Genomic DNA, 15906 nt, shown 5'->3' on the forward strand with positions numbered 1-15906 from the left:
CTTTACTCACTCTCATGGCTCTTCTCTGAGCCCTCTCCAACTCATCAACATCTTTCTTGAACTGGGGACACCAGAACTGAACACAGGATTCCAGCATTGATCACACCAGTGCCAAATGAGGAGGTAAAATAAACTATCTGCTCCTACTAGAGATTCCCCTGTTTGTGCATCACAGGATCACAGCAGCTCTTTTGGCCACAGTGTCTCACTGGGAGCTTGTGTTCAGCTGATTATCCACTGTGACCCCCAAATCTTCTTCAGGGGCACTGCGTCCCAGGAGAGAGTTCACCATGTAAGTATGGCCCATGTTCTTGGTCCCTAGATTTATAAATTTGCATGTCGCTGTAGTAAAATGTATATTGTTTGCTTGCACCCAGTTTACCAAGCATCCAGATCTCTCAACCTGTCCTCTTCATTATTTATACTCCCCCAACTGTGTCATCTGCAAACTTTCTCAGTGATGAGCTCTTCTTTCAGTGTCCAGCGACAGAGCCATCGTCTCTCTATTTGGGCTTACAAAGTGGATTGCTGGCCCTCTGGAAATGCTGGTGGATGCTGAGAGGGAGCTGAGATTTGTAATGTTAACTTGTCTTTGTTCTCCAGGTTCTGTCAGTGTCGGCCTGAGTCTGAGAAGGGCTGTGTCTGGGGACAGCACAGTTCATGGCTGACTGTGAGCCCAGCAGGGCAATGTCTGTCTCTGGTTGTGCTGTACAGCACCAAGCACAGCGGCAGTGCTGAAGGGCACCGGGCTGGGAGAGATGAGACCAGGGCTCCGTTCCCAACAGCTGCTATCACATCCCCTCTCTGTGTCCCTATACCCCTCTCTATCCTCTCCATTTAGACTGAGCTCTTGAGCGCAGAGACTGCCTGTCGCCCTGTCAGTGCAGAGCCCAGCACCACAGGGCCTTGAGCTCGGCCTACAGTGCTGCCATAACATGAATTCTTGTGTTTGCATAATAAATAATAGTTAATATTTAAAAATATTTAATATATTTAATAGTTTAGTTAAGAAATGGAGCCTCAAACACAGAACAAACACGGTAAGAGCAGGACAGGAGTTAGGTCATTCAGGGAATCCTGTGTGCAGTTCTGGTCACCTGCACACAGGACAGATGGATTCAGACGGGACCAGGTGCAGAGAAGGGCTGCTAGGGTGGTTGGGGGATGGAGGATCGTTATATGAGAGGAGCCTGGAAGAGCTTGGCTGGTTTAGCTGGCACAGCAGAGGCTGAGCAGGGATCTGATTGCTCTGTATGAATCCATCGGGGGAACGCCGGGGAGGGAGAAGAGCTACTGAAGCCAAAGGACAGTGTTGGCCCAAGAAAAAATGGGGATAAACTGTCCAGGAGTCACGTTAGGCTGGAAATGAGAAGAAGGTTCCGGAACAGCCTCCTAATGGGTGAGGGGTGAATGCGCTAACTCACGTGAAGATGGCGCTTGATAAGTGTGTGACTGGGATTCTATAACATGCCCTTCCAGCCCTGTGTCCCGTGTTCCTAAAGAGACCGGCCGAGGGTGGCTGGGAAACACCTCCAGGATTCAGAGACATGCCAGTTTCTTTTTACTCTTTTAAACTTAACAAAAGTTAAATTAAGTGTATTGTAAAATCGTACATATAGATAGATCCTGGTACCCCCTACTCTAACTGCTAGACTCCACTCCCCTTCCCAAGGCAGCAATAGACCCCAGAAGTCCAGGCTCCCAGCCCCCCCTCCCCCGCTCTAACCACTAGACCCCACTCCCCTTCCCAAGGCAGGAATAGACCCCAGAAGTCCTGGCTCCCAGGACACAGCTATGCCGTGTCTGATGGGTGGGGCTGGAGAATCGCAGGGTGCCCCCAGGGCCATTCAAAGCCAGAGCAAAGGGAAAAGGCCACTCACCCCAAAGCCAGACCAGGAGGATGGGGATCTTTGTCTTCCCGGCTCCAGCGCAGGCAGCCGAGCTCCAGCCAAGGGGGTGTTCCGCTGGGAGCAGGAGGCACCCGGGAAGCCCCATGTTCATAGCACACGCCTTGTGGGGCAGCGTGGCCAGCCGTTAGGGCAGGCGATCGTCCTTGTGAGAGTGGCAGTCTGAGCTCCGTGTGATGGTCACAGGCTGGGAGGCTGTGGAGATGGGACAGGCACCCAAGGGGGCAGGGACCCAAGGGGGCAGGGAGTGTGACAGGCCTCTCACTGCAGAGACCCCTCCCTCCGCACCTCCCTGAAGTGACCCAATGGGTGTGTGCAACTGAGCCCAGGGAAGAGAAGTGACCCTCATACCCTGCACTGTGGCTTTATTTATATCATTGGATTGTGAAATACGTGTCCCCGAAACTTGCTGAGCAAACAAACCCCTCTTGACACAGCTGGTTCTGGGACACATGGGGCGGAGGGGACTGTTCCTGGAGCTGGTTCACAGGGAATCAGCAGAACTGATCCACGGAGGCCTGGTGGACACAGGACAGGTGCACGGGTTTGACTGCGGGGCGAGGATCAGCCCATGCAGTTAAAGCGACGCTGAGGGCTGTGTGGACGCCCTTACTCCAGTTGAACAAGGCTGAGGCTTGGCTTGATCTACACCTAAAGCTTAGGTCGACCCAGCTACATCACTCAAGGGGGGTGAAAAATTCAGACCCCTGGAGACACCTCTCTCCCCCCCACGCCCCAGTGCCGAGCTCCCACCTGCAAAAGTCTCCAGCAGAGCTGAGGGGTCAGAGCCAGGGGGTTAGGATGGTTAGAGCTGAGGGGGGGGAGGGAAAGCTCCTCGGTGGGGTTGTTACTGTAGGGAGGAGGAATATGGGGGATGGGACAGAGGGACCCACAGCATCGACTGGGACAGAAATGGGAGATCAGGTGCTTCTCACGGGGCAGGAACCAGGGGAAGGGAAAATCCATGCTGACCCCAGGAAATCCCTCCCCACAGTACTATGGGCCTGGGGAACTCATTGCCACAAGGCAGCACTGGGCCAGTGCTGGGGAGGGCTCACAGTGGGGCTGGGTGTTTGTCTGAATAACAAGAACACCCAGAGTCACAACTGTGAACATTAAAAATAACTCCGAGTTTGGGGGGCTCCGATACCCCCCTCCAGTGCAGGAGCTGAGCTCTTACTGATGGGGCAGGAGGAGACTCTCCTAGGGTTGCCAACTTTCTACTCGCACAAAACCAAACACTCTTGCCCCACGCCCTGCCCTCCCCTCCTCTGAGGCCCCACCCCTGCCCCTCCCCTTCCCCGAGGCCCCACCCCCACTCACTCCATCCCCCCTCTGTCGCTTATTCTCCCCACCCTCACTCACTCGCTCATTTTCACCAGGCTGAAGGTTGGGGAGCAGGGGGGGGATCAGGGCTCCGGCTAGGTGTGCGGGCTCTGATGTGGGACGGGGCTGTGGATGAGGGGTTCAGAGTGCAGAAGGTGGCTCTAGGCTGGGGCAGGGGGTTGGGGTGCAGCGGGGTGTGAGGGCTTTGGCTGGAGGTGTGGGCTCTGGAATAGGGCTGGGACTGGGGATGAGGGGTTTGGAGTGCAGAAGGGTGCTCCGGGCTGGGACTGAGGGGTTCAGAGGGTGGGAGGGGGATCAGGGCTGGGGCAGAGGGTTGGGGCATGGGGGGGGTCAGGGTGCAGTCTTCAGGTGGCGCTTACCTCAAGCAGCTCCCGGAAGCAGTAGCATGTCGTCCCCCCCAGCTCCTAAGCGGAGGCACAGCCAGGCAGCTCTGCGCGCTGCTCTGTCTGCAGGTGCCACCCCTGCAGCTCCCATTGGCCACAGTTCCCAGCCAATGGGAGCTGCAGGGCCAGCGCTTGCGGCGGAGGCAGCGTGCAGAGCCCCCTGGCGCCCCTACGCATAGGAGCTGGAGGGGGAACATCCCACTGCTTCCGGGAGCCATGCGGAGCCACTGCAGGAAGGGAGCCTGCCTTGTCCTGCTGCACTGCCGACCAGACTTCTAACAGCCCGGTCAGTGGTGCTGACCGGAGCTGCCAGGGTCCTTTTTTGACTGGGCTTTCTGGTTGAGAACTAGACACCTGGCAACCCTAGAGTCTCCCTGGGGCTTGGCTTCCTGCATCTTCCTCTGATGCAGCTGGTTCTGCCCCAGCAATAGAGAGGAGCCTGGGCAGGATGGGACTCTGGTCTGCTCTGCTCCGGCAGCTCCTCTGTCCCATGTAAAGATCCCAGAGTGCAATGGCGGCACAAAAGGATTATTCCAGCTGGAGTTTCAGTTTACAGCCCACAGGAGTGGCCGTGCTGCTTCCCTCAGCCATGTGGGAGGAGCCCTTGGGGATCTCCCAGGGCTGGGTGAGAGCTCCCAGAGGAGGATCCGTGAGGGCTGTCAGAGGGAGGGTGAACTTGAGAGCTCGGGCTGACATTGCAGGGAAGCGGACTCAGCATCTTTAACAGAGAGGTCTTTTCTCCCCAATGTACATTCAGTGTTGGAGTTATATAGGGTTAAACCAGCCCAAAGAATTTGAAACAGTCTAAATAACCCCCCTTCCCTTCTCTGGCCTAGTCTGCCCTGGAGTCACCTGGTTCAGAATCACTGAGCCGGTCCCAGTCCCTGTGAATCCACAGGGAGGTGCTGGAAACCTCAGCACCCTCGGTCCCTGCAAACCAGCTGGCTCCCGTGTCTCAGCTGGGGGTCAGGTGAGGGCAGCTGCAGCAAGTGCTGAATCAGGCTGTCCTGAGCCCCAGTGGAGACAGAGAGACACAGGGGCTGCAGAAGAAGGAAGAGCTATATTAGTCATAACCCAGAGATGACACAGGGAGTCAGGGCTGTGCCTGGCTGAACTGGGACCCACAGCATTAACCCCATCAGTGCTGGCAGCACAGCCGCCCTCTCTAGCCCCAGAGCCACTCAGCGATCCCCGCAAACCCTAGGTATCACTTTGGGAGAAGGGGGACTGAGCACTGATGTGGGCCTGCGGGCAGGACTCTCCACCATGTCTCACTGCCTCTTGTGGTGATGGCTGGAGCCTGTCCCTTCTCTGCACTCGGGATTGGCAAGCTCCTTCCCCATGGACCAGATGCACCCCAGTATCAATGGTTCAGCTCCCCACCTGCGACGGGGCTGCCCACGATTCACATCAGGGGAGAGTTCATCCCGGCCTCTCTCCTCCCTTTGGCTATGTACCAGCCCTTCCTGAACCGCTGACATGTGCACGGCACAGATCCCTCGACGTAGAGGTCAGCAGGAACTGATCCTATCACCCAGTCTGGCCCCTGCCACTCCCAGGCCAGACAATTGCACCCAGTGACTTCTGCACCCAGTCCAGTAGCCGCTGTCGGAGCTAGAGCGGGGCATTTAGTGAGGCCTGTGGCAGAGTGGGAAACATTAGGGTCAATCTGTTCTGTCTTGTTGCCTCCATGCTGGATTAGTGTCTCCACTTGGTGTTACGAGCTGAGCTCTGGTCCGACCTCGCCCTAGCAAGGCCCTGGTGGTGTAGGGCCGTCAGCTGCCCTGCCAGGAAAGGGGCTTGACACCTCCTTGAAGGACAATCTCAGAGAAGTCATGAAGTTGCAACCCTAGGGCCACCAACTGTGAAGGTCTCGCAGCTACCAGCCCAGCAGAGCAATGTGCTCTACACAGGAGTCCAGAGAGGAGACAGGACAAGCATTCTAGTGGAGAATGGGGCAGAATGGACAGAGGCTGCATTTAAGAGGGTTTCTCTGTCCATTGCCACAAGCAGGAAGGGTGGGCTCTAGGAGAAGGCTGGAGGGATTCAGCCCAGCTGGGCCAAACCTTAGACTCATGGACGGGGTGAGATCAGACATCATCAGGCGTCTGTAACTCTCTAGTGCTTTGGAAGAGTGAAATAACTGAAGTTAGGAAATCCCTTTGCTAGGCCCGTGCTCCTGGCTTTCCACCCGCGCTGTCCCCGACTGGGTTACATTAGAAGGCAGAGTGCCTCCACCTCTGGGGGAGTGCGTGAGAGCAACTCTGGGTGTCAGGAGCTCTGAGGGAGGGGTTGGGGGGGGCTGGACTGCAGAGTCCCATGGTGACGTTATTGACATGAACTGTGACCATATAGATCATTGTTGCAACCAGTGTCCTATGGTTGCACCAGGTCTTGTACAGAGGAGGCCAAGGGAGGTGTCTATGGAAAGGTTGTAGTTTTCTGGTTATGATTATGCTATCTGTATGTGTGTATCATTTTTGTAGCTGAAGTTATGAATATTGGCTGTGTACTTATATCTCAATGTGTTTGATTCTAAGAAGCCTCAGGCCTTGGCTACACCTGCGCGTTATAGCACAATAAAGCCGCCAAGAGTGCTCTACCTCACTCCCCATCCACACTAACAAGGCATGTAGAGCGCTCTGACTCCGCGGCTGGAGCGCTCCTGGTACTCCACCTCCCCGAGAGGAATAACGTTTGTTGTGCTCTCGCTGGAGTGCCGCGGCACCAGTGTGGACACCTAATGTGCTCTGATTGGCTCTGATTGGCCTCCGGAAGTGTCCCACAATGCCTGTTCTAGCCATGCTGGTCATCACTTTTGAACTTTGCTGCCCTGTCCTCAGGTGACTAACCGCCAGACCCACCCTTTAAATTCTATGGGAATTTTGAAAATCCCCTTCCTGTTTGCTCAGCCAGGCGTGGAGTGCTCTCAGTGCATCTTTCCAGGAGACCATGCCTCCACGTGCCAGGCGATCCCTAGTATGGAGCAATGGCGAGGTGCTGGACCTCATCAGTGTTTCAGGGGAGGAAGCTGTCCAGTCCCAGCTGCGCACCAGCTGTAGGAATTACGATACCTTCGGGCCCATATCAAAGGCCATGATGGACAGGTGCCATGACCAGGATGCGGTGCAGTGTCAGGTTAAAGTAAAGGAGCTGCGGAATGCCTACCGCAAGGCCCGCGAGGCAAATGGCCGCTCCGGTGCTGCCCCCGCTGTCACGGAGTGTGGGGGACTCAGGGCCCTGTACCCCCGGCTTCCTGCGATTCACCGTGACTCTCAGCCAGCCAGTAAAGCGGAAGGTTTATTGGATAACAGGAACACAGTCTACAGCAGAGCTCGTAGATACAACCAGGACCCCTCAATCAAGTCCTCTTGGGGAGCGCAGGGAGCTTAGACCCCAGCTTGGGGTTCCCAGCGTTGCACCTCCCAGCCCAAAACTGAAGAACTCCCCAAAACCCTCCAGCAGCTCTCTCCCCCCTCCCCTCTGCTCCTCCTCTCCTTTGTTCAGTATCCCGGGCAGAAGGTGTCATTTCTCCCAACCCCCCTCCTGGCTCAGGTTACAGCTCAGGTAGCTCAATGTAACTCCCAGGCTACATTCCCAGGTCAAATCCGCCCTGCTCCCTGCTCCGTCACATCTCTCCCCCCTTCTAGACTGAACTGAGCGGGGTCACTCTGACCAGTGACCTGGGGAAGTTCAGGGCCCCCTCTCTGGGACAACGCATCCGCTATCAGGTTGTCACTTCCCTTCACATGGACCATGTCCATGTCATAATCCTGCAGGAGCAGGCTCCACCTCAGGAGCTTGGCATTGGCTCCTTTCATCTGGTGCAGCCAGGCCAGGGGAGAGTGGTCGGTGTGCACAGTGAAGTGTCGCCCAAAGAGATATGGCTCTAGTTTCTTGAGGGCCCACACCATGGCCAGGCATTCCTTCTCGATGGACGCGTAGTTCTGCTCCCGGGGTAGCAACTTCTTGCTCAGGTACACGATCGGGTGTCTCTCCCCCTTTTCATCCTCCTGCATTAACACCGCCCCCAGTCCCATGTCTGAGGCATCGGTGAACACCATAAAGGGCTTGTCAAAGTCTGGGTTTGCCAGAACTGGGCCGCTGACCAGAGCCTCCTTCAGCGCCCGGAGAGCCTCCTGGCACTCCTCGGTCCAGACCACCTTGTCTGGCTTCCCCTTCTTGCACAGCTCAGTGATGGGGGCGGCTATGGCGCTAAAGTGGGGCACGAACCTTCGATAGTACCCCGCCATCCCAATAAAGGCTTGGACCTGCTTTTTGGTTCGGGGGGCAGGCCAGTCTCTGATCACCTCCACTTTGGCTGGTTCTGGCTTTAGGCAGCCGCTCCCCACCCGGTGACCTAGGTAGGATACTTCAACCATCCCCACCTTGCACTTCTCAGCTTTTACGGTCAGCCCAGCCTCCTGGAGTCGGTCCAGCACTTGTTTAACCTGGGACACATGGTCCTCCCAGGTCTGGCTAAAGACGCAGATGTCGTCAATATATGCCACGGCAAAACTCTCCATCCCCCTCAGTAGCTGATCCACCAGGCGCTGGAAGGTGGCTGGTGCTCCCTTGAGGCCGAAAGGCAGGGTCAGGAACTCATAGAGCCCCAGAGGGGTGATAAAGGCCGATTTCAGCCTGGCATCTGCATCCAGCGGCACTTGCCAGTAGCCCTTTGTAAGATCCATGGTGGTCAGGTACCGAGCGCCTCCCAGCTTGTCTAGGAGCTCGTCAGGCCTGGGCATGGGGTAGGCATCGGCTACAGTGATGGCATTGAGCTTCCGATAGTCCACACAGAACCGGATCGACCCGTCCTTTTTGGGGACCAGCACCACCGGCAAGGCCCAAGGACTGGAGGACGGCTGGATCACCCCCAAAGCGAGCATGTCATTGACCTCTCTTTCCAGGTCCTGAGCAGTTTTCCCTGTGACTCAGAAGGGGGAGCATTTTATAGGCGGGTGCGATCCTGTCTGCACCCGGTGGACAGTCAGATTAGTGCGTCCAGGCTGGTTGGAAAACAGCCGTCGGTACAGATGCAGCACCCCTCTGATCTCAGCTTGCTGGGCCGGGGTCAGGGAATCCGAGAGGGGAATTGTTTCCAGGGGGAAACCAGCTCTTGTCCCAGGGAATAGATCTACTAAAGGGCCACCGCCCTGCTCCTCCCAGTGCCCACACACGGCCAACACCACATTCCCCCTGTCATAATATGGTTTCATCATGTTCACATGGTACACCCAGCGGTGGTGCGCCCGGTTCGACAGCTCCACCACATAGTTTACCTCATTTAGTTGCTTGACAACCTTGAAGGGCCCTTCCCATGCGGCCTGGAGTTTGTTCTTCCTCATGGGGATGGGGACCATCACCTGATCCCCGGTGGCGAAGGCGCAGGCCCGTGCTGTGCGGTCATACCAGACCTTCTGCTTCCTCTGGGCTTGGGCCAAATTCTCCCTGGCCAGGCCCATGAGCTCGGCAAGTTGTTCCCGGAAGGTCAGGACATACTCCACCACCGACTCTCCATCGGGAGTGGCCTTCCCCTCCCATTCGTCTCTCATCAGGTCCAGGGGCCCCCTTACCCGCCTTCCATATAACAGTTCGAAAGGCGAAAACCCGGTAGACTCCTGGGGTACCTCCCGGTACGCGAACAGCAGGTGAGGTAAGTACTTGTCCCAGTCCTGCGGGTGCTGGTTCATAAATGTTTTTAGCATCATCTTTAGTGTCCCGTTGAACCTCTCCACCAGCCCGTTGGATTGGGGGTGATACGCTGAGGCCCAGTTGTGCCGGACCCCGCATTTCTCCCACAAGCACCGGAGTAGGGCCGGCATGAAGTTGGACCCTTGGTCCGTTAAGACTTCCTTGGGAAACCCCACTCGGCTGAAAATGGTCAGCAACGCATCTGCCACAGTGTCCGCTTCGATGGACGATAAGGGCACTGCCTCGGGGTAGTGGGTGGCGAAATCTACCACCACCAGAATGTATTTCTTCCCTGACCGGGTCGTCTTGCTGAGAGGTCCCACTATGTCCATAGCCACCTTCTGGAAAGGCTCCTCTATGATGGGTAAAGGCCTCAACGCTGCTTTCCCCTTGTCCCGGGCCTTCCCCACCCTCTGGCAGGAGTCACAGGATTGGCAGTACTGTCGGACGTTGGTAAAGACCCCAGGCCAGTAAAAGTTCTGTAGCAGCCTCTGCCTGGTGCGCCGGATTCCCTGGTGCCCTGCGAGAGGGATGTCATGGGCCAGGTACAATAGCTTGTGGCGAAACTTCTGGGGAACCACCAGCTGCCTCCTGATCCCCCACGACTCCACTTCCCCTGGGGGAGCCCATTCTCGGTACAGGAACCCCTTCTCCCACAGGAAGCTATCCTGGCAGCCTCTCCCCATGGTCTGTACCGCCCTGAGGTCCGCCAGGTCCCTTATCTTCTGCAAGGAGGGATCCCTCTGCAACTCGGCCTGGAACTCAGCAGCTGGGACAGGGCTGGGTACCTGCTCTCTCTCGCTGGCTGGGTCTGAGGCCGTAGCCCCCCTGAGCTGTGTCCCTGGGCATTCCCTCCCCACCGGGTTAGGGTCCTGTGCCTCGGGCAAGGTACCCTCCCCAAGGTCAGGGTGCAGTGCCCCTCGCCGGCTCTGACTACGGGTCATGACCAGGGCACCCGGAGGGTCGCTTGGACAGTCCTCCAGGTCCCCCCCCATCAACACCTCAGTGGGCAAATGGTGGTGCACCCCCACATCCTTGGGGCCCTCCTTGGCCCCCCACTTCAGGTGTACCCTCACCACAGGCACCTTGAATGGGGTCCCACCCACCCCCGTCAGGGTCAGGTAGGTGTCGGGCACCACCCGATCTGGGGCCACCACCTCGGGCCGGGCCAACGTCACCTCTGTGCCCGTATCCCAGTATCCATTGACCTTCCTCCCATCCACCTCCAGGGGAACAAGGCACTCTCTGCGGAGGGATAGCCCCGCGCCCACCCTGTAAACCGAAAACCCTGAGTCTGGAGCATCCAGCCCCCCAGAGGAGCTGGCCTGGAGCTCTCCTCCCTCCTTAGCAGGTGGTATGCTGCCAGCCCCCCTTCCCTGGGAATGCTGCCTCTCGCCCGGCTGGGCCTCTACCCAGTCAACCCTCTGTGGGTTCTGTCTGCTCAGTTTGTCCCTGAGCCTGGGGCACTGGTCCCGTATGTGGCCTCTCTGGCCACAGTGATAGCAGCCCATGTCCCGTGGGTCCCCTCGAGCGGGTCGGATGGACCTGACGCTGGATGTTCCCCTTTGGTGGGGGTTCTCCATATTTCCTCGCTGGGAGGTCCCATGATGACTCTCTCTCTGCGTTGTGGCGGGCCTGTTCCTTTGGGACTCCTCCCGGTTATCCCCTGCCCAACTGTTCACAAACTCGTCGGCCAACTGGCCTGCATGCTGCGGGTTCTCTGGCTTTTGGTCCATCAACCATTGCCTCAGCTCGGATGGGCACTGCTCATACACGTGCTCCAGTATGACTAGGTCAAGCAGGTCCTCTTTAGTTTGGGCCTCAGCTGTCCACTTGCGGGCATACCCCTGCACCCGGTTGGCTAGTTGTAGGTATGTGACCTCACGGGTTTTACGCTGACTCCGGAACCTTGTCCGGTACATCTCAGGGGTCAGCCCAAACTCGCGGAGCAGGGCCTTTTTGAACAGTTCATAGTCCCCTGTCTCCGCCCCTTTCAGTCGGCTGTACACCTCCCTGGCTGTGGGGTCCAGTGAGGGAATGAGAAACTGGAGCCTGTCTGCAGGGTCAACCTGGAGCAGCTCGCAGGTATTCTCAAAGGCCGTCAGGAAGGTATCAATGTCCTCCCGCTCCTTACGCGGGGCCAGGAAGCACTTATCAAAGCTCTTTGCAGTCTTGGGTCCCCCCTCACTCACCGCAGCCGGGGGCTCGCTGCTCCTCAGCCTGGCCAGTTCCAGCTCATGCTGACGCTGGTTCTCCTCATGCTGACGCTGCTTTTCCTGTTCTTCCCGCTCATGCTGACGTTGTTTCTCCTTCTCTTCCCGCTCCTACTTCAGTTCTTGCTGCCTTAACTCAAGCTCTTTCAGTCTCAGCTCCCTGTCACATTCCAGTCGCATCCGCTTCTGGGACGGGGAGCTCCGCCGGGACGATCCCCTGCTGGCTGCCGGGGTCAGGGTGCCCTCGGTATTCGCTGGGCTTCCCCCAACCCCTCCCCTAGGCACAGGAAGGCAGGGTCTCGGGATGGCCTCGGCAGCAGTCTGACTCCTCCCAGCCATGTCAGGCCCCGGTGCCCATGCTGCATCCGCCGGGCGGCTTCTCTCAGGGACAGGGCTCAGTTCATCCAAGCGATCCCTCTCCTCCAGCTGGGCAATTAGCTGTTCTTTGGTGGACCTCCCAATGCGCAGCCCCCTCTGCCTGCACAGCTCCACCAGGTCGCTCTTAAGGTGTTTAGCATACATCCTCCTGCTGGCCACTCGCCGGCCTGTGATCTCCGCTTTCCACCGTTCCAGGGAGACCCCTAGTGTGCCAGCCCTTCTTCAGGTCACCACCTCTCTGCCGGGGTCGAGCTGCAGACTCCTCTGCCCTGGGACCGCTCGCTGCAATCCCCCAGGGGACCCTGTTACTGCAAAAGTCCTTCTCACTGGTCACACACTCCCAGGGGTTAATCACCCCCTGAAACCGTCTCTCTCTGATTCTTCAGCCCACCTGGTCCCCGTCGATCCCCCTTCGTTTTACTGCTCCCCAGTCACTTACTGCAGGAAGCGCCGTCCACGGGGTGCAGTAGATCCCACCGCTGCCAACAGTTGTCGCGGAGTGTGGGGGACTCAGGGCCCTGTACCCCCGGCTTCCTGCGATTCACCGTGACTCTCAGCCAGCCAGTAAAGCGGAAGGTTTATTGGATAACAGGAACACAGTCTACAGCAGAGCTCGTAGATACAACCAGGACCCCTCAATCAAGTCCTCTTGGGGAGCGCAGGGAGCTTAGACCCCAGCTTGAGGTTCCCTGCGTTGCACCTCCCAGCCCAAAACTGAAGAACTCCCCAAAACCCTCCAGCAGCTCTCTCCCCCCTCCCCTCTGCTCCTCCTCTCCTTTGTTCAGTATCCCGGGCAGAAGGTGTCACTTCTCCCAACTCCCCTCCTGGCTCAGGTAGCTCAATGTAACTCCCAGGCTACATTCCCAGGTCAAATCCGCCCTGCTCTGTGCTCCGTCACATCGCCCCCGTGACCTGCAAATTCTACAAAGAGCTGGACGCGATACTTGGGAGCGATCCCACCTCCACTGCAACAACTACCATGGACACTTCTGAGCCCAGCGCAGCAAGGGGGGGAGGAGGAGGAGGAGGAGGAAAGCGCAAGCGATGGTGCTGAGTTGGGGGTAGACACCCTGGAATCCCTAGATGCATGCAGCGAAGAGCTCTTCTTGAGCCAGGAGGAAGGCAGCCAGTCACAGCGTCCGGTGCTTGGGGAAGGACAAGCAACAGAGGAGGTTCCGCGGCTTTCTTTTCGGGAAGGAAGTTTTTAGGTACGGGCTCTTTGGGCGAGGAGGGTAAGGGCTGCATGCATGCCTAGATGCAGAATAGCACATTGATGTGGTCTATCACATCGCGGTAATCAGCATGAGTGATCTCTTCAAAAGTCTCAGCCAGAATGTCGGCAATGCGCCTGCGCAGGTTTATTGGGAGAGCCAGCGTGGTTCTTGTCCCAGTCAGGCTAACGTCTCCACACCACTGTGCTGTGAGGGGCAGGGGGACCATTGCTGCACACAGGCAAGCTGCGTATGGGCCAGGGCGGAAGCCGCACTGTAGGAGAAGACCCTCCCTTGCTTCCCTGGTCACCCTCAGCAGCGAGATATCTTCCAGGACGAACTCCTGTGGAGAATGTTGGGACAGTGTTCAGTGTAGGTGCCCCCTCTTCAGCTGTTGGCAATCCCCAAGGCACAGAAACCCAGAGGACAGTACAGCCATGAAACAATCATTCCCCATGGACCCTGTGCTTACTCACCATTTCTGGGGCTTCCATGGGTTATGTGCGCTCGTTTTGGGACAGGCAAAGTAGGGTATTTGTGATTGCCCTCCTTAAGTGTGGGAGAATCATTGCTCTGTCTGGTGTGTACAATGCTGCCTCTGTTAAGTGTTGCATTTTGCCTGTATAGGTGCAACCTTGAGATCTCAGCCATCATTCTTATCACTGGCCGACAGACTGAGAAGGCTCAGGAAGAGGCCACACAAAAGCAAAGACATGCTGCATGAAGTCATGCAGCAGTCTGTAAACGAGAAACGAAAGGCACAGAAGTGGAGGGAGAGCGAAAGTAGGATCCGCCGGGAAAACGCGACGCACCGGCGGCAAAGCACGGAATGGCTGATTAGCATAATGGAGCGCCAAGCGGACTCTATCCAGGCGCTCGTCGCCATGCAGGCAGAGCACTACCGCGCTCGCCCCCCCCCTGCAGCCCTTGTCCCAAAACTCTTCCCCTTGTGCCCCCATGTCCCCTCCAACCCACTTTCCCCAACATCCGGGTTCTTACTGCCCCCAGCTGCCTCCTACACCCATAGCTTCACCACGCACCCACAAAAACTATGACCCTTATTCACTGCACTCAACCCCCCTCAGCATGCCTTATAGCCATCCTGAAGTGCAGCACTCAGTGCACATCACTCCAGACAGGATTCCAGAGTATGAAATCAGGACATATTCAAGCCTATGAGTGAACCGGTCCCCACCTCACCCCCTTGCCCTTTTGGTATTTCTGTGTTACTTAGCACCCAGGTCTTTCTAAGCAAGCACATTAACTCACAGGGTAAAAGCATTACAGTGAAAACATGTCAAAATAATAACAGAACCTACACGCAGCTTAGTAATCTTACCTGAGATCACCCCAACTCCAGCGTGGGCTCCGGCTGGTAATTAGTCCTTCAAACCCACCAAGGAGTCGCTTCTGGGGTCACAAGTTCCTAACAGCCTCAGCTAGATTTGTCCATCCTTTATACAGTTCAGGGGTCTTGGATCTGGGGTTTCCAGGTGCAGGTAATCAGCAGACAGAGGGCTTTTCTCCCCAGGGCATAGCTTCAAAAGGCCTCCCATGTGCCCATGGGTGGCAGGTAGCATAGGCAGGGGAAGGCTCTGTCTCCCCAAACAGCCTGGCATGGCCCCGCCCATGCTCCGCCCCCAGGCTCCCTCCTGCCTGCTTCCAGTTCCCTTCCAGGTCTTCTCAGGCCAAGAGGCTGGGGCAGGCAGGCTGGGGCCAGTGCACACAGTCCATCCCCCCAGTCCCAGCTTCTGGAAGACAGCAGTTTAGGGAACCCAGAGCATGGGGTTGCATCCTGGACCATCTTGGCCAATAGCCATCCATGGACCTATCCTCCATGAACTGATCTAATTCTTTTTTTAACCCACTTAGGGCTTGTCTACATTACCCGCAGGATAGACAGGCAGAGATCGATCCAGTGGGGGTCAATTTATCGGGTCTAGACCCGATAAATCGACCGCCGAGCGCTCTCCCGTCAACTCCAGTACTCCACTGAAGCGAGAAGCGCAGGCGGAGTCCATGGGGGAGCGTCAGCTATCGACTCACCGCAATGAAGACACCGCGGTGACTAGATCTAAGTACATTGACTTCAGCTATGTTATTCACATAGCTGAAGTTGCGTAACTTAGATCGATCACCCCCTCCCCCAAGTGTAGACCAGGCCTTATACTTTTGGCCTTCACAGCATCCCCTGGCAATGAGTTCCACAGGTTGACTGTACATTGTGTGAAGAAGTATTTCCTTTTGCTTGTTTTAAACCTGCTGCCTATTAACTTAATTGGGTAACCCCCTGGATACTTGTGTTATGCAAAGGGGTAAATAACAATTCCTTACTCACTTTTTCCACACCAGTCATGATTTTATAGACCTTTATCATATCCCCCCTTGGCTGTCTTTTTTCTAAGCTGAACAGTCCCAGCCTTTTTAACCTCTCTTTATATGGAAGCTGTTCCATGCCCCTAATCATTTTTGTTGCCCTTCTCTGTACCTTTTCCAATTCTAATATATCTTTTTTGAGATGGGGCAACTAGAACGGCACACAGTATTCAAGGTGTGGGCATACCATGGATTTCTATAGTGGCATTATGATATTTTCTGTCTTATTATTAATCCCTTTCCTAATGGTTCCTAACATCGTTCAGTCGTTGCAGTGTTTGTTTGGCAGGCTTCCTGCTTCCGATATACTTAAAAAAAAATTGCTGTTACATGTACTACAACCATCAGCTGCTCCCCAGTGCTGCACATAAGTCTATCAGGATGTCCTGAGAGATCC

At 56.4% G+C, this 15906-nt stretch overlaps 1 protein-coding gene across 1 annotated transcript in view; it reads right to left on the bottom strand.

The window, feature by feature from the left end:
- Positions 1-15906, bottom strand: part of LOC135892872 (deleted in malignant brain tumors 1 protein-like) — a 246121-nt gene that overhangs the window by 92596 nt on the left and 137619 nt on the right. The window contains exons 18-24 of the mRNA XM_065420642.1: positions 11401-11655; positions 10967-11226; positions 10438-10603; positions 9629-9744; positions 9268-9511; positions 8672-9105; positions 1881-2035 (exon numbers count right to left, since the gene is read on the bottom strand). Of these exons, the coding sequence (XP_065276714.1) occupies positions 1881-2035; positions 8672-9105; positions 9268-9511; positions 9629-9744; positions 10438-10603; positions 10967-11226; positions 11401-11655 (1630 nt within the window). The remainder of the gene's footprint in view (positions 1-1880; positions 2036-8671; positions 9106-9267; positions 9512-9628; positions 9745-10437; positions 10604-10966; positions 11227-11400; positions 11656-15906) is intronic.

This window comes from Emys orbicularis, chromosome 21 (genome assembly GCF_028017835.1).
Source record: "Emys orbicularis isolate rEmyOrb1 chromosome 21, rEmyOrb1.hap1, whole genome shotgun sequence".
NCBI lineage: Eukaryota > Metazoa > Chordata > Testudines > Emydidae > Emys > Emys orbicularis.